General features: G+C 43.7%; 1 protein-coding gene across 2 annotated transcripts; it reads right to left on the reverse strand.

Annotated features, from left to right (window-relative positions):
* Positions 1–1,108: 1,108 nt before the first annotated feature.
* Positions 1,109–8,594, reverse strand: LOC134948728 (serine-rich adhesin for platelets-like). Of its 2 annotated transcripts, none has more exons than XM_063936917.1 (6): positions 7,471–8,594; positions 6,691–6,768; positions 4,775–5,239; positions 4,484–4,672; positions 2,475–4,339; positions 1,109–1,194 (listed from the first exon to the last, which is right to left on the reverse strand). In XM_063936917.1, exons 1-5 carry the CDS (start codon positions 7,922–7,924, stop codon positions 2,484–2,486), a joined length of 3,042 nt encoding a protein of 1,013 aa, XP_063792987.1. In that variant the 5' UTR covers positions 7,925–8,594; the 3' UTR covers positions 1,109–1,194; positions 2,475–2,483. The 2 variants fall into 2 exon arrangements, with proteins under 2 accessions (XP_063792987.1, XP_063792988.1); XM_063936918.1 differs by having other exon boundaries at positions 2,475–4,321; positions 7,471–8,180.
* Between the last annotated feature and the right edge of the window lie 10,564 nt (positions 8,595–19,158).

Here is a 19,158-nt window from a genome sequence, read left to right on the forward strand (position 1 = left end):
GACCTCATTTGGACTGCTATATTCTCCTGACACCCTGTGAGCCGCATGCATCGAGTGGACCGTAGCCGCAATTAATACGGATTTTTACACCAGCGGACGGAGAATCTGCTGCTCCAGTATTTTTACACTGTTGCATATCCAGACTGGTACAGCATCCTTCAGCAGAATTAAACTACCGTGTTCATCTGGATGGTACACCGGTGACGAGACCAGCTGTACGTTCACTGCACAGAGCCCCAGCAAACCCGGCTCAGTACAGCGCCTTTGACGGAGAGGCTTCTACATCAGGTGATATACCACAAATAGAATTTGACCATCACTATCCATTTGCCACAGAATACTACAGCACGGTTGTCCGCAAGTCCAGTACTGGGACACTCTCTACCAATGAGATTCTATTGTGTATAAGGAGGACAGTGACTTATAACAGAGGCACTTTTTAGCAGTCTCCTTTTTACAATCATTTCAGCTCGTGGACGCACGGCTGATTTTCATGAAGCATTAATGCAGCCCTAACTAGGGTTTATTAAAGGTTTTTTATTCATATTTGTTCAGGAGATATGGCAGTCTCGTTTACATTTATATAATATCAATTGTTTTTTCTGAGGCTAGTTCATGTACTGCATTTTTATGTGGATGACATATTAATATTTTAAATAAAACAATATATTGGATTCATTCTGCGCTCCCACTCTTTCTTTTTTCACACTCACTTTGATCCATTGTTGGGGCAGCCCGCCCACAACTGGTGAGCAGCCGCCTGAATCCAACTACATATAGTGTGTGTATTTTAGAGCGCAAATCTTTTGTATATATTTTTTGAATATATAAATGCATTGTTAAGCAAATGCAAATTATTAACAATACAAAACTTGCAATAATTTTTTTGGGATATTATTAGAATATAAATTATATATATATGCATGAACAATCACTGTAATATGGAATATGTGTCTGTACATATATTTTCTCTATTTTTATCTTGAACATATTAGTATGTGAACCCCACCAACATGAACAAACCAAAACAAAACAAAATAAATTTAGAACATTTTCAGGAATGCACGACTTGAAGTATCTCAGAAAGTATATTCCTATTATCGATTTGTCTTTTCAAACAGGACACATGGATGACTCTGTATCCCTCTGTCTTCAGTTCCTTCACCCTGGCTCGCAAGACCGTTTGTGACATATCTAAAAATGAAGTAAAACAGGTAAGTTCTTGAAAGTTAATTTCCATACTTTTGTCCACCTTATCTTTAACTGTAGTCTTCATTTTAAAAGAAATGCAAGGTTTAAAGGTAACAACCCTAATTATAATAAAATATTACAATATATATTTCTCATTGTGACTCTAGATCAGTAGTGCACCGAAGATTTTTCCATCATTTGTATTAGCAATGGTTAAGTTAAAGATATACAAGCACTATAGTAATGGGTTCCATCATAAATTATGTTTCACGGCACAGACAAAATTATCATGTCCAAACAACCCCAAAATATTGCAAAAATCACCATTCAATGGAAGCACTACTGACTAATAAAATACATTCTGAAAGAATGCATTTCTTGGACAAAGCAATGCCGTATGTCTGAGTTTAATTTATTAGTCTGCGGTGCCGATGTTTGATGTATGTATATATATATATATATATATATATATATATATATATATATATAGTGTCAGTTTGTACTGTGCTCCAAACAATAAATACAATATGCTGCAGTGACCTCCTCGTCAGCTTGGCATAAGATGACTATGTAGATGAAAGGTAATCGGCTGCACTCACACTGCCGTATTCAATGATGCAAAAAGTGTCCCTTTATTGCCTACATGTTTTGTTAAAAATCCCCTTCTTCAGGGACAGATTTCTGTCCAAATAACTTGAAAATATCTACATATATTTAAAAGTTTATTATATCCTGTTTAACACTCTTCTTCCTTATGTCTTTACTCTTTTTTTATTTGTTTTCCTTTTATATTTCAGGCAACTTTGTCTACATGTGTGTTTCCAGAGCTCTGGTCCTCTACATAAAACAAAGATATTTGTATGCTACATGCCAGCATTTTGCTTATACTCCACTCTTGTGATGTCTAAACTTGTAGCCTATAACACTCTGCTAAGACTGTATCCAAAGTAAATCAAATGATGTTTTTTTTTTGAAAAATTTACAAACCATACACAAAATTACAATAGAAAATCAATGTAGGATTAACTTAGTTTCCTATTGAGTTTGGTGATTCAAACTCACAATTTGAATAAGAAGCCTATGGCTAAAACTAATTAAAAATAATAAATGTTAGTGTTATATGTAGGATTTTTTAAGTGCAGGATGATGATCGTTGAGTAGGGCACATTTGTTATCTTGAGGAAACACATTTTTTATGTTACGTTTTTCAAAAAAAGCATAGCACATATGTCTCACCATATTTAGTTATCTGATAATGCAATCTATATACATTTATTAATTACCTTTAATATTTAAGCTTCATCCTCATCGTTAGCTTCCTGTCTCTTCCAATGTTGAATTTGAATATTTGCACGCTCTAATCTGACTCGAAGATCCATATTCTCATCATAGCTTGAGCTAGGTCGATAAGCCAATTGCAATCTTGAATGCACTTCTGATGCTACAGCTATGCTTCTCAAATTTGTGTTTTCAGGGCTGTATTCAGAGGGTACAGGTGCAGCGGTGGATTTATACTTTCCTGTTGCAGCGGTGGATTCTGAGGGTCCTGAGTCAGCGGTGGATTCTGAGGCAATTTGTCCAGTAGTGGATTCTGAGTGTCCTGGTTTTGGCTTCAATAAATAGGGCCCTGGTGCAGTGGTGGATACATTGAGGCCTCTATAAGCAGTGGATACATAGTCTCCATGTAAGTTGTTGTATACATAGGGTCCTGATAAAGTGGAGGATACATAGGGTCCTGTAAAAGTAGTGGATACATAGGGTCTTGATGCAGGGATGGATACATAGGGTTCTGCTAAAATTGAGGATACATAGTGTCCTGTTACAGTCGTGGATACAGAGGGTTCTGTTGCAGTGGTGGATACATAGGGTCCTGCTGAAGTGGAGGATACATAGGGTCCTGTAAAAGTAGTGGATACATAGGGTCTTGATGCAGGGATGGATACATAGGGTTCTGCTAAAATTGAGGATACATAGTGTCCTGTTATAGTCGTGGATACAGAGGGTTCTGTTGCAGTGGTGGATACATAGGGTCCTGCTGAAGTGGAGGATACATAGGGTCCTGTAAAAGTAGTGGATACATAGGGTCTTGATGCAGGGATGGATACATAGGGTTCTGCTAAAGTTGAGGATACATAGTGTCCTGTTACAGTCGTGCATACATAGGGTTCTGTTGCAGTGGTGGATACATAGGGTCTTGGTGCAGGGATGGATGCATAGGGTCCTGCAAAAGTGGAGGATACACAGGGTCCTGTTTCACGTATGGATACATAGGGTCCTGATAATGTCGAGGATACATAGGGTCCTGTTAAAGTAGTGGATACATAGGGTCTTGGTGCAGGGATGGATACATAGGGTTCTGATAATGTCGAGGATACATAGGGTCCTGTTAAAGTAGTGGATAGATAGGGTCCTGCTGCAGTGGTGGATACATAGGGTCCTGGTAAAGTGTAGGATGCATATGGTCCTGTTAAAGTGGTGGAAACATTGGTACTTGCTGCAGCAGTGGATACAGAGTATACTGGTAAAGTGGTGGATACATAGGTTACTGTTGCAGTGGTGGATACATAGGGTCCTGGTAAAGTGGTGGATACATCTGTTCCTGCTGCAGGGGTGGATACAGATTCTCCTGGTAAAGTGGTGTATAGATAGGTTCCAGGTGCAGCGCTCGTTGCATACTCTCTGTGTGTAGAGCTTGTTACATAGTCTCCACGTGTACAGCTGGATACAAAGGTTCCTGCTGTAGCATTGGATATACAAGAAGGATTATCTGATCTGGACATTCTTTGTCTTTCTTCTGTCAACAGTTGCATGAAAGTGGAAATCATGCGTGTGATGGTAATAGTCTCATACTGCCATGCTAGCATTTGATTTATACTGTGCTGCATCTGTTGGTAGTTGATTGCTGCCACATTCTGTGATGAAACAAGATGATCGTAAAAATTTGCAAGAGTGACAAGTGCTTGATTCTGTTGTCTTTGTGTTGTGTTGAGAATCTGTATATTATTATTCAGCTGATTTATTTGATGTTCAATTTTTTTCATTTCTTCATTTCTATTCCTCTCAATTAGCTGCATGGTTTCCTTTAAAGAATCCTGTTGGCTAATGGTTTGTGATCTGCTAACGTCACATTCTGTGTGTATAAAAAGTTCTAGGTACAGTTAATACATCAATTTACAGACAATTTATTAAGTATAGTTAGAAGAACCAAAAAATCAAGTTATAAAAAAACCAGTATCTATTAATGATAGTGGATCTCATTAAAATCTATGTTTTATACATTAAAAAAATTTACCTTGATTTGTAGAGTCCAGGAATTGGTCTTGAAGACCATGGTCAATTACACTAGAATGTGCAGTCTCTGCATTCAATTCCACCTGGTTGGTATCTTCTGTATCAATATTACTTTTCTGGCTGTGCAATACAGGCTCCTCATTAATGTTATCCTGTGTCTGTGTGGCAGTCACCATGTTGCTTTCTATGGCTTAAAACATAATAGATAAATACCATTAATCTTAAACATAGTTTTTAACCATATTGAATATCAATGATAGTACATTTTAATTATATTGATCAAAATAAATACCTTTATCTAACATTAAAGGGTTTAGCATGGTTGAATTTTCTTCCTCCATGAAAGGATCATCCATTGTTGATTGTTCTTGCCTCATGGATGTTTCATTTACCGTGGAAGTCTCTACCGTAGTGGAACTTTGAACCACAGAAGAATATTCTTGCATCATTGATGTTTGGTCCGCCGTGGAATGATCATCCACTCTTGCCGAATGTTTCAGCATTGATGGTTCGGCCACAAAGGAAGTATCATCCACTGTCGAAGTATGTTGCAGCATTGATGGTTGGTCCAACATGGTAGCATGGTCCGCTGTTGCATCATGATGCAGCATTGATGGTTCGTCCACCATGGAAGGATTGTCCAATGTTAAAATATGTGGCATCACTGATGGTTCATCCGCAGTTGGAGGAAAATTGTCTGTCATAACTGTTTTTGTTTCAGAAAAAGAAACTTTCCTTGAAATTGTTGTAAAGGAACCTGAAATAAATAATAGGTATATTTAACATTGCATACATATAAATACATAATATTTGATAGACATTACAATATTTCTAGCATTATAAAACTGTGTAAAGCATACCTCAAAAATGTATTTACTTATATTTTTTTACTAATATTTTTTAATACATATAATATTTTATTATATTTATTATTATTATTTTATTACAACAGAAAAAAAGCCTTTTTGGCTCAATAATATAGCTTCTAATCCAATTTTTGATTTATTTCTACAACATAGGGTAAAACATTATAGCTAGCACAATATTATTTTACAGTAGGAGGGCATGTTTATAAAATTAGAATAAGATGCTAGATAGCATGTGTGTATGTTTTTAGGTTCAACGCTAACTCAGGAAAGTAGGTAGCAATTTACAACACACTGTGGAAATATTTGACTAAAAATCTGTAAAAAAAAAAGGTGAGTCTAATACAAAGCTCTAACACTTATCTGTGTGGCCGGTAAGGGGGTGACAGTTAAAAATCATTACTGGTCGGCCTTGCGTGGATGAATAGTGACAAGACATAAGTGTATGGAGAAGGGTTGTCGGTACTTAGTTATATAGTAAAAAATTTCAACATGGGTTTTTAATTCTGTTTTTGTTCTCACATTCCTCGTTAAGTGATGTGTTGTGTAAGGTGCCTAGCTCAGCTACCGCTGTATTATTTGCAGGTTCCCATTCCCAATTGTTGTCCAAGTTGATCCTTAAATAGGAAGAAAAATAACTAATTAAATTAAGAAGGTTGGACTCAGGTCTACTTATTTCTCATGTCAATCTAATGACCATGTCTACATAATAAATGTTGACTTTTAGTAGCCCAATCAATGTTTATCTACCTAATGACCTCCTACATGAAAAAATTAAGTTCGGATATCTTACATATATAACATAGTGAGGGTTGCCTGTAGTCCACACATTTACAGCATTTAGAAGAGTAGCATCAGCAGCAGGATTGGGCTGACAAAGAATGGCATAATTCTCCTTTGCGCCTGCAATTTTACCCATTGGCGGCAGCAGCGTTCGTAGAATGTCCTTTATAAGTGTAATTATTGATAATCAATTACAAAGTAATCAGTTAACTTTTGGTATATCTCGTTGATAAAACGAGAGACATAAGTAAGAGATTTTAATTTAATTAATTTATTTTGATTATACTAGCATTTACTTAGCAATTAACTATTTTTTTCAGCTAATAATTATATATGTATTTAAAAAAAAAAATTACATTGATTTTTAATTATGACCAAAGTATTTATTTTGGCTCAATAGAACAAAGAAATTAACAGTATATGTTTTCATATGCACTATATTTTGAAATATCTTACATAAACTATTTATTATCTAACTCACGATATAACATCATACAATATTGCAAACATTATTTACTGTTTAGTTGTAACGTTTTTACTTTTGTTTTAAATTTTTTACCAGACTGTTGCTCTTCCAAATTCTTCTGCTTTTTCTTATGTGTTTTCTTTTGATTTTTTTCTTGAGCAACCTTAAGTTCTTTAGCAAATATAAAAAATAAAATAAAAATATTACAGTTACTAAACATTTTAATATCACACACACACACACACACACACACACACACACACACACACACACACACACACACACATTGAGTAAACCTTATCCTAAATGATGGGTTCAGGTACTAATTTGGATATACAATTTGAAAGTATTTGTACTAACTGCATATCATAATGAGATCGCATGGCGATGGTGTCCAAATTGAAGCACAGAGTGCATTTATGTTTAATATACACATTATACACAAACCCGTAAGGTCATTTTATACAATTTTTTAACATACTTTGTGCATTAAACAAAGTGTGTGTATATTTACACAATTAATTTGTTTCATATACACATTATACAAACAGCCTGAAGGTCAATTTATGTAATTTTCTTTATAATGTTGTGTATTAAAATAATTATTTTCACATTTGCCATCATAAAACAAATTTTTCACTATCTTACTCTCCCATTAAAATATATGTGTAAACATTTTTTATTTTATTGATTGATATTGGGCTATGGCATACTCCACCTATGTTTGTGTGTATATAGATATAGACACACACACATCTGGTGGATTGATATTTTTCATGGACAATACGCTAATATATCTATCTATCTATCTATCTATCTATCTATCTATCTAGATATAGTTATATACATATTTATAGTTTGTAAAATAGTTACCCTGGGAACCAGTGGGTGGCCTCTCGTCATCTTGTACCATTCTAAAGTGCTCTTCTAGTTTTTTCTCCCAAACCTTTTGGAGTTTTCTTCTACACTTTATTTTATGATTTGTCTTCCTCTTACAGTCACGTAGTCTCTTTTTGCAGCTTTCAGGAGTTCGATGTATATCTCGAGCTGTAGACACAGATTTTGCTATTTCTTCCCAAGTATTATTTTTAAATTTCTGGTGTACATTAAAAGCTTCGGGACCAAATAGCTGACATGTATGATGAATAACTTGGTCAATGAGGGTGTCTGTTTCATCATCTGTGAACTTTGGGGCCCTGTGGATGCTTCCTTCATCAGGAGATTCATATTCATCATGAGAAGCATCACTGTGACTCTTCTGACTGTGAGATGTTTCAGCTTCATCTTGAGTAAGTGAGGTTCGTTTTCTGCTACCACCCTCTGCCATTTTTTAAAACTAAGACAATCTAAATAAAGACAAAGATTTACTAAATAATTCTATATATATGTTCTATAATTTTTTTCTATTAATCATTTATTAATTAAGAATTATGTTTTCAATTTATCTGGAGCCATGCACTGATACTTAGATGCCAAATAATTCACTAGCCTTGAAACATCCATCGATGGTAGTAAACCATCTGTTTCTCCCCATCAATGTTAAAATTATTCAAACCTGATATAGACCTTGAAAAAGGGACAGCATAGTCCAGAAACGCGTTGGTTTGCCATGCTGTGCCTTATTCCATAATCAAGACGGACAATCTCTGCATGCTTTGGGTAACATTTGTGATTCTAAACTCTGGAGCCTACTGCTTTCTCAACACCTGCGGCTCACACCAAATATAAGGGTACGATCACTTTCCTGCCTTCATTGTGAATCACAACGTGTTTGAGATTTTTTTTTTTCATATTTTTTTTCTTTTATGAAATATTTTACATTATACATTATACATATCAGCGGATTGGTTGCCATGGACAACTTCTCCACTGGCTCACTTTAACACACTTTTCAATGCTTCATGAATAGATCACTATGGGAGAGACGTCATGAGATCTCTGCCATAGCAGCGACGTACAGACACTAGAGGTCAGTAATGACCTCTAGTATCTGTCACTGGAGACGGCTACAGCGGACGCCCACACAGTCCACGGCGTCTGCTGCAGACGGGGAGCGGGCAGGCGGCGGTGACTGCGGACACAGGACGCAGCGCACTGGGCGTATGCACTGCTTGAATGCACAAATAACCGCTCATGGCAATACCAAATCAATATCAGCAGCATAACTATTTCTCAAGTAACAGTGTTTTAAGTGGGATGGCCATGGGTGTGTTCAGCTGCGATGTGAAAAGTGTGAGTGGACAAATATGGTCACTAAAGGGTCTATTCATACAGAAAACGAAAACATAATTGATACTTATCACTACACATCGCATTGCTTTGATGCGATGTATAGCTGTGATAAGTAGCAATTAATGTATACTTACCCTTAAGACGATGCGCTGCGGTGTCTAGGGCTATTGCGGTGAGGTCTGCTCCAGCGGTCCTTCCCAGCGATGCGCGGGGTACAGCGGAGGGTCACTTTGCGCATGCGCAGGGTGTTTACCTCCCGTCAGCCCGCAGTAGTTGCTGTGAGGTCGGGGGGCAGAGCCAGCGCGAGGTGCAGAGCAGTGATCGGGGAAGCATTGAGCTTCCCTGATGTCTCCGCACTACAGTTCAGGTTACGGCGTCCTGAGATGGCGAACCTGGACTCCATGGAGAAGCGGAAAGCAGAGCTTTCCACACCTTCATGAATCGCACTCACCATTCAAAGGTATGGTGATGCGATTCAGGCACAGAGCGGGGGTAACGCTGGAGAAGTCAGAGACTTCTACACGTTAACCCGCTCTGTGAATTGCAGTAGGCAGAGAAAAGCCCTGTTTACCGCCAAAAAAAGGTCTTTTCAATGCTACATGAATAGACCCCTAACTGTGCTATGGGAGACCATATATGGTTTCAGTCATAGATGGCCATCCTAGCTTCCATGAAAGACCCGCTGACCAATCAAAGATCAGGGGTGGTGAGTCACGGGTGCTGTGGTCTAAACTACGATCGTTATAAAAAAAAAAAATATATATATATATATATATATATATATATTTTTAGAACATACATAAATATTGGTTTAGGCTGAGATAGTGATGTACAGAAAACATAGGTTCTCCACCATCGCTGGGAAAAGTATTCTACATCGGTCATAAACCTTGAATTAATTTGATTCATAGATGAACGATAGTCATCCCTAGTGTATTTATCTATGTGGGATAGCACAAATGTATGTTGTGACAATAATCCTTCCTCACATCCAAGACACAGTTGCCACACCCTGCAGGGCTCTGCAATGTGATAAGGGTTGGGTGACATAGCTGTGTATCTGTGCAGTGATGCTAGATGTCTTTAGCATGATGAACAGGCAGCCAAGCATGGAGTTTAATCGGCGCCATTTTGTAATTGGGAACGTACTGTCAGTCACTCTGACTGCAAAACGGCAATAAAACACAGCTATGTTATCACAAAACCAGATAAGTTTACAAAGCCAGATAAAACTGTTCCAGTAACTGTAGTACGATTGGTTGTAATGGATGCAGGGCCGAGGTGTGGTATGGTTAGCAGAGGGTATCTTTAAGATGGATGTAACACATTAATGTAGATTGCTGCATTTGACTGTCAGAAGGAGTTAATCTAAAAAAACCAAGCAGCTAGTGATAGTGAACTCGGTATTATGTAGATCTTGAGGAGGAAACATTTATAAAGAGTGTGTGTGTTTTGTATTTGTCTGAAACGACCTATATTTTCTTCTAACTGTGAAGAATAGAATTAGATGAAAGTTTGAAATTTACCTTAACAGGAAATACAATTATCTTATTGTAAAAAATCAATAGAATACAGCATACCCGGTTTAGTGGTCTCTGGCGCAGTGGGTAAATACAGATTACTTACGCTGACACTCATGAGCGCTGTTCTCAAAATGGCGCCTAAGCAAGGGTCGATCTTGGCTTTTATAATCAATGTGAAACAAACCATCCTACTGCCTAATATTCTAAGTTTCTCATTGGTTCAGCTGTGTGGTAAGATAATGCATCATCTGACATATATCATATCCAACCAATTGGATATCGGAAGCTGAATAATGGGTTTGGTTTGAGGGGGTAGGGCGTTGGACTTTTTAATTATTGGCATGAGTTATTTTTTTTTGGGGGGGGAAATATAATCCTTTTGAAAAGTTTAAGGACTAGTGTTAGCTTAACATAAAGCATCCAGCAAGGTCTCATGAATGCCAGGGTGACAAGGGCTGTCATGAATGGCTGTCAAGAGACACACACACACACACACACACACATACACACACACACACACACACACACACACACACACACAGACAGACACACACACTCACTCCCACACACTCACTCCCACACACTCACTCCCACACACTCACTACTTGTCCAACCCATGCTGCCAGGCAGGGATAGCTTGAAGACCTTGGGGCTGTCAGGGATGTGAGAGGGCAGCCTGGGACATGTAGTGCCATGCCTTGTGGGGGAGGACTAGGAGCGTCCCGTTTAGCGGCTAGCCATGGGCGTCTCATCAGTGAAGGCTTGCAGCTGTGCCTTGATGAGGGCGCCCTGTCATCGCGGGGTGCAGGACACACACACACACACACACACACACACACTCACTCCCACACACTCACTCCCACACACTCACTACTTGTCCAACCCATGCTGCCAGGCAGGGATAGCTTGAAGACCTTGGGGCTGTCAGGGATGTGAGAGGGCAGCCTGGGACATGTAGTGCCATGCCTTGTGGGGGAGGACTAGGAGCGTCCCGTTTAGCGGCTAGCCATGGGCGTCTCATCAGTGAAGGCTTGCAGCTGTGCCTTGATGAGGGCGCCCTGTCATCGCGGGGTGCAGGACACACACACACACACACACACACACACACACACACACACACTCACTCCCACACACTCACTCCCACACACTCACTACTTGTCCAACCCATGCTGCCAGGCAGGGATAGCTTGAAGACCTTGGGGCTGTCAGGGATGTGAGAGGGCAGCCTGGGACATGTAGTGCCATGCCTTGTGGGGGAGGACTAGGAGCGTCCCGTTTAGCGGCTAGCCATGGGCGTCTCATCAGTGAAGGCTTGCAGCTGTGCCTTGATGAGGGCGCCCTGTCATCGCGGGGTGCAGGACACACACACACACACACACACACACACACACACACACACACTCACTCCCACACACTCACTCCCACACACTCACTACTTGTCCAACCCATGCTGCCAGGCAGGGATAGCTTGAAGACCTTGGGGCTGTCAGGGATGTGAGAGGGCAGCCTGGGACATGTAGTGCCATGCCTTGTGGGGGAGGACTAGGAGCGTCCCGTTTAGCGGCTAGCCATGGGCGTCTCATCAGTGAAGGCTTGCAGCTGTGCCTTGATGAGGGCGCCCTGTCATCGCGGGGTGCAGGACACACACACACACACACACACACACACACACACACACTCACTCCCACACACTCACTCCCACACACTCACTACTTGTCCAACCCATGCTGCCAGGCAGGGATAGCTTGAAGACCTTGGGGCTGTCAGGGATGTGAGAGGGCAGCCTGGGACATGTAGTGCCATGCCTTGTGGGGGAGGACTAGGAGCGTCCCGTTTAGCGGCTAGCCATGGGCGTCTCATCAGTGAAGGCTTGCAGCTGTGCCTTGATGAGGGCGCCCTGTCATCGCGGGGTGCAGGACACACACACACACACACACACACACACACTCACTCCCACACACTCACTCCCACACACTCACTACTTGTCCAACCCATGCTGCCAGGCAGGGATAGCTTGAAGACCTTGGGGCTGTCAGGGATGTGAGAGGGCAGCCTGGGACATGTAGTGCCATGCCTTGTGGGGGAGGACTAGGAGCGTCCCGTTTAGCGGCTAGCCATGGGCGTCTCATCAGTGAAGGCTTGCAGCTGTGCCTTGATGAGGGCGCCCTGTCATCGCGGGGTGCAGGACACACACACACACACACACACACACACACACTCACTCCCACACACTCACTCCCACACACTCACTACTTGTCCAACCCATGCTGCCAGGCAGGGATAGCTTGAAGACCTTGGGGCTGTCAGGGATGTGAGAGGGCAGCCTGGGACATGTAGTGCCATGCCTTGTGGGGGAGGACTAGGAGCGTCCCGTTTAGCGGCTAGCCATGGGCGTCTCATCAGTGAAGGCTTGCAGCTGTGCCTTGATGAGGGCGCCCTGTCATCGCGGGGTGCAGGACACACACACACACACACACACACACACACTCACTCCCACACACTCACTCCCACACACTCACTACTTGTCCAACCCATGCTGCCAGGCAGGGATAGCTTGAAGACCTTGGGGCTGTCAGGGATGTGAGAGGGCAGCCTGGGACATGTAGTGCCATGCCTTGTGGGGGAGGACTAGGAGCGTCCCGTTTAGCGGCTAGCCATGGGCGTCTCATCAGTGAAGGCTTGCAGCTGTGCCTTGATGAGGGCGCCCTGTCATCGCGGGGTGCAGGACACACACACACACACACACACACACACTCACTCCCACACACTCACTCCCACACACTCACTACTTGTCCAACCCATGCTGCCAGGCAGGGATAGCTTGAAGACCTTGGGGCTGTCAGGGATGTGAGAGGGCAGCCTGGGACATGTAGTGCCATGCCTTGTGGGGGAGGACTAGGAGCGTCCCGTTTAGCGGCTAGCCATGGGCGTCTCATCAGTGAAGGCTTGCAGCTGTGCCTTGATGAGGGCGCCCTGTCATCGCGGGGTGCAGGACACACACACACACACACACACACACACACACACACTCACTCCCACACACTCACTCCCACACACTCACTACTTGTCCAACCCATGCTGCCAGGCAGGGATAGCTTGAAGACCTTGGGGCTGTCAGGGATGTGAGAGGGCAGCCTGGGACATGTAGTGCCATGCCTTGTGGGGGAGGACTAGGAGCGTCCCGTTTAGCGGCTAGCCATGGGCGTCTCATCAGTGAAGGCTTGCAGCTGTGCCTTGATGAGGGCGCCCTGTCATCGCGGGGTGCAGGACACACACACACACACACACACACACACACACACACACTCACTCCCACACACTCACTCCCACACACTCACTACTTGTCCAACCCATGCTGCCAGGCAGGGATAGCTTGAAGACCTTGGGGCTGTCAGGGATGTGAGAGGGCAGCCTGGGACATGTAGTGCCATGCCTTGTGGGGGAGGACTAGGAGCGTCCCGTTTAGCGGCTAGCCATGGGCGTCTCATCAGTGAAGGCTTGCAGCTGTGCCTTGATGAGGGCGCCCTGTCATCGCGGGGTGCAGGACACACACACACACACACACACACACACACACACACTCACTCCCACACACTCACTCCCACACACTCACTACTTGTCCAACCCATGCTGCCAGGCAGGGATAGCTTGAAGACCTTGGGGCTGTCAGGGATGTGAGAGGGCAGCCTGGGACATGTAGTGCCATGCCTTGTGGGGGAGGACTAGGAGCGTCCCGTTTAGCGGCTAGCCATGGGCGTCTCATCAGTGAAGGCTTGCAGCTGTGCCTTGATGAGGGCGCCCTGTCATCGCGGGGTGCAGGACACACACACACACACACACACACACACTCACTCCCACACACTCACTCCCACACACTCACTACTTGTCCAACCCATGCTGCCAGGCAGGGATAGCTTGAAGACCTTGGGGCTGTCAGGGATGTGAGAGGGCAGCCTGGGACATGTAGTGCCATGCCTTGTGGGGGAGGACTAGGAGCGTCCCGTTTAGCGGCTAGCCATGGGCGTCTCATCAGTGAAGGCTTGCAGCTGTGCCTTGATGAGGGCGCCCTGTCATCGCGGGGTGCAGGACACACACACACACACACACACACACACACACACACTCACTCCCACACACTCACTCCCACACACTCACTACTTGTCCAACCCATGCTGCCAGGCAGGGATAGCTTGAAGACCTTGGGGCTGTCAGGGATGTGAGAGGGCAGCCTGGGACATGTAGTGCCATGCCTTGTGGGGGAGGACTAGGAGCGTCCCGTTTAGCGGCTAGCCATGGGCGTCTCATCAGTGAAGGCTTGCAGCTGTGCCTTGATGAGGGCGCCCTGTCATCGCGGGGTGCAGGACACACACACACACACACACACACACACACACACTCACTCCCACACACTCACTCCCACACACTCACTACTTGTCCAACCCATGCTGCCAGGCAGGGATAGCTTGAAGACCTTGGGGCTGTCAGGGATGTGAGAGGGCAGCCTGGGACATGTAGTGCCATGCCTTGTGGGGGAGGACTAGGAGCGTCCCGTTTAGCGGCTAGCCATGGGCGTCTCATCAGTGAAGGCTTGCAGCTGTGCCTTGATGAGGGCGCCCTGTCATCGCGGGGTGCAGGACACACACACACACACACACACACACACACTCACTCCCACACACTCACTCCCACACACTCACTACTTGTCCAACCCATGCTGCCAGGCAGGGATAGCTTGAAGACCTTGGGGCTGTCAGGGATGTGAGAGGGCAGCCTGGGACATGTAGTGCCATGCCTTGTGGGGGAGGACTAGGAGCGTCCCGTTTAGCGGCTAGCCATGGGCGTCTCATCAGTGAAGGCTTGCAGCTGTGCCTTGATGAGGGCGCCCTGTCATCGCGGGGTGCAGGACACACACACACACACACACACACACACACACACACACACTCACTCCCACACACTCACTCCCACACACTCACTACTTGTCCAACCCATGCTGCCAGGCAGGGATAGCTTGAAGACCTTGGGGCTGTCAGGGATGTGAGAGGGCAGCCTGGGACATGTAGTGCCATGCCTTGTGGGGGAGGACTAGGAGCGTCCCGTTTAGCGGCTAGCCATGGGCGTCTCATCAGTGAAGGCTTGCAGCTGTGCCTTGATGAGGGCGCCCTGTCATCGCGGGGTGCAGGACACACACACACACACACACACACACACACACACACACACACACACACACACTCAATAGCTTTGTTAATGTCGATACGTTAAATTTCTAACATTTACCTGTCGACCTATTAACTGTCTAGCTTAATTTAAGTCGATGTTCTAAGAGTCGACCTTTTATTTGTCGATCTAATATCTGTCTACCTTTGTTAATTTCGATATGTTAAATTTCTAACATTTACCTGTCGACCTATTAACTGTCTAGCTTAATTTAAGTCGATGTTCTAAGAGTCGACCTTTTATTTGTCGATCTAATATCTGTCTACCTTTGTTAATTTCGATATGTTAAATTTCTAACATTTACCTGTCGACCTATTAACTGTCTAGCTTAATTTAAGTCGATGTTCTAAGAGTCGACCTTTTATTTGTCGATCTAATATCTGTCTAGCTTTGTTAATTTCGATATGTTAAATTTCTAACATTTACCTGTCGACCTATTAACTGTCTAGCTTAATTTAGGTCGATGTTCTAAGAGTCGACCTTTTATTTGTCGATCTAATATCTGTCTAGCTTTGTTAATTTCGATATGTTAAATTTCTAACATTTACCTGTCGACCTATTAACTGTCTAGCTTAATTTAAGTCGATGCTATAATCGTTCGATCTTTTAGTTGTCATACTATTTATATTGTCGGACTTCTCAATGTCGATATATGTTCCGTCTAGGATGCGTATGCCGAACACAATGGTATGTCTAACTTTATGAATCGATTAGTTACACGTCGTACTAATGTGTTTGTCGACTAAAATGACATCGACTTTAAACCCAAGTCTACCTTGTACATGTCGACCTAAACAGTCTGTCTATCTAGCGCTGCCGATCAAAGTGCTGTCTGCAAACACTACATCGATACCGCGTCCCAGACCCAAAAAAAACACGGTTAGGTGGTATACAATTATGGACGGACTGCCGAGTGCCGACACAGAGGTAGCCACAGCCGTGAACTACCGTACTGTACTGTGTCTGCTGCTAATATAGACTGGTTGATAAAGAGATGTCGTAGTATGTATGTATAAAGAAGAAAGAAAAAAAAAACCACGGTTAGGTGGTATACAATTATGGATGGACTGCCGAGTGCCGACACAGAGGTAGCCACAGCCGTGAACTACCGTACTGTACTGTGTCTGCTGCTAATATAGACTGGTTGATAAAGAGATGTCGTAGTATGTACGTATAAAGAAGAAAGAAAAAAAAACCACGGTTAGGTGGTATACAATTATGGACGGACTGCCGAGTGCCGACACAGAGGTAGCCACAGCCGTGAACTACCGTACTGTACTGTGTCTGCTGCTAATATAGACTGGTTGATAAAGAGATGTCGTAGTATGTATGTATAAAGAAGAAAGAAAAAAAAACCACGGTTAGGTGGTATACAATTATGGACGGACTGCCGAGTGCCGACACAGAGGTAGCCACAGCCGTGAACTACCGTACTGTACTGTGTCTGCTGCTAATATAGACTGGTTGATAAAGAGATGTCGTAGTATGTATGTATAAAGAAGAAAGAAAAAAAAAACACGGTTAGGTGGTATACAATTATGGACGGACTGCCGAGTGCCGACACAGAGGTAGCTACAGCCGTGAACTACCGTACTGTGTCTGCTGCGACTGGATGATAAATAATGATATAAAAAATATATATATATCACTACTGCAGCCGGACAGGTATATATATTATATAATGACGGACCTGCTGGACACTGTCTGTCAGCAGAATGAGTTTTTTATAGAATAAAAAAAAAAACACCACACAAGTGAAGTCACACGACGAGTGTTTAACTTTTTCAGGCAATCACAATATAGTATACTACTAACTATACTGGTGGTCAGTGTGGTCAGGTCACTGGTCAGTCACACTGGCAGTGGCACTCCTGCAGCAAAAGTGTGCACTGTTTAATTTTAATATAATATGTACTCCTGGCTCCTGCTATAACCTATAACTGGCACTGCAGTGCTCCCCAGTCTCCCCCACAATTATAAGCTGTGTGAGCTGAGCACAGTCAGATATATAATATATACATAGATGATGCAGCACACTGGGCTGAGCAGTGCACACAGATATGGTATGTGACTGTCTTGTACTCCTGGCTCCTGCTATAACCTATAACTGGCACTGCAGTGCTCCCCAGTCTCCCCCACAATTATAAGCTGTGTGAGCTGAGCACAGTCAGATATATAATATATACATAGATGATGCAGCACACTGGGCTGAGCAGTGCACACAGATAGAGAACGGAGGACATTTTATATGGCTGTAGTGACATAAAATTCTGAATAGCAGGCTGAATGAAGCAGCTGGAGAAGAGGTAGTATCCATGGTAACGAGGGGCCTATGAGGTGACTGAGGAGTCTGGTGATGGGAGGGGCTTAGGCCTTATAAGGTGAGGACTGATTAGGTTCTCCCTCCTTTTTCCTCAGTGAAAATTGAACAGTGAAGTGCTCTGCATTTGTTTTGTACTGAACTGTGTATTATTTGTGATTTTGTGGTGTTTTTCTTCTCATTTCCTTTCCATCTTTACTAATCTTTAAGCTTTTCATTCTCCTTTTATTCTTGGACTTTCTCTTATCTATCTTTTCTATCTTTTAACATGCCGAGGCCCAGTCGTGCTGTGCGTCCCCCTGTTCTTTTTATTGACAGCGGGGAAAGGGATGCTGCTGTCTTAGTGACAGGGAGGGGGCAGCAGCGGTCTGTACAGACAAGAAGTCAGGCTAGGAATAGTGTTGGTAATGCCGCCACCAGGGGTCGGGCTCGACCGCCTGAGAGGCTTTTGGCGGGCGAAGCTGCGTCACGCAGAGGCCGGGTTAGTAGCGCGTCTGTGACACGACCTGCTGTGGTGACTAATAATTTGAGAAATTACTCTAAAGAACCAGTTTCCGTGAATAACATGTCACGAAGTGTGGGGGCTATGGCGGAGTCGTCGAACGGGGTGTTTAGGAGAAGGGTAACATCTCGGGGAGTTACCTCAGGAGTGCATGTGCCTGAGGTACGCCGCGGTCGCCCCGTGGGCCCGAGGGGGGCCGTGGCTGCCAGAGGTGGTCTACGCAGTTCGGTTCTTACCAGAGGTGAGCACAATGGGAGAGGTACAAGGTTACAAGAGTCGGTGCAAGGAGAGGGGGCACCTAACAGTGGTATTACAATGGGTTCGGTTAGTACTATATGTAATAGCGCTGACACGGTTGTAGCGGGCCAGGGCGCGAGCACATCGGGTATTAGAAGTGCTGTAAGACAGCAAGGAAGGCCCGCCACGTGTAATATTAGGGGTAAGAAAGGAGCACCGGAGCTACGTGTTATGAGGGGCACAGTACCGGGGAGGTCTTATGCCGATGCGGTACGTTTTGGAAGTAATGGCGCTGGATTCAACTCGTCTGAGGTAGTGTCTATATGCACCTCGGTTATATCAGCGCTGGTCCCGGTGCTGAACGCTAATAACACCGAAAGGAATTTTTTGAGGGAGGAGAATACTGTTGGTTTGCAAAGGGATGTTGTTAGTGAATCAGGGGCGGCTGTTTTACAGGCCAGATCGGGTGGAAGTAATAGGGGCAATAGGAATGTTAATGACTTTTTGGTAGATGTTTCTCCTTGCAT

This window comes from Pseudophryne corroboree, chromosome 8, assembly GCF_028390025.1.
Source record: "Pseudophryne corroboree isolate aPseCor3 chromosome 8, aPseCor3.hap2, whole genome shotgun sequence".
Lineage (NCBI taxonomy): Eukaryota > Metazoa > Chordata > Amphibia > Anura > Myobatrachidae > Pseudophryne > Pseudophryne corroboree.

Excerpts from the sequence above, each read along its gene's own strand:
- LOC134948728 (XM_063936917.1), bottom strand. The coding sequence starts at position 7,924 with ATGGCAGAGGGTGGTAGCAGAAAACGAACCTCACTTACTCAAGATGAA. Across the intron at positions 4,673-4,774 it reads CCCTTTAATGTTAGATAAAG|CCATAGAAAGCAACATGGTG; the intron begins GTATTTATTTTG and ends TTATGTTTTAAG. Across the intron at positions 4,340-4,483 it reads CCTGGACTCTACAAATCAAG|AACTTTTTATACACACAGAA; the intron begins GTAAATTTTTTT and ends AACTGTACCTAG.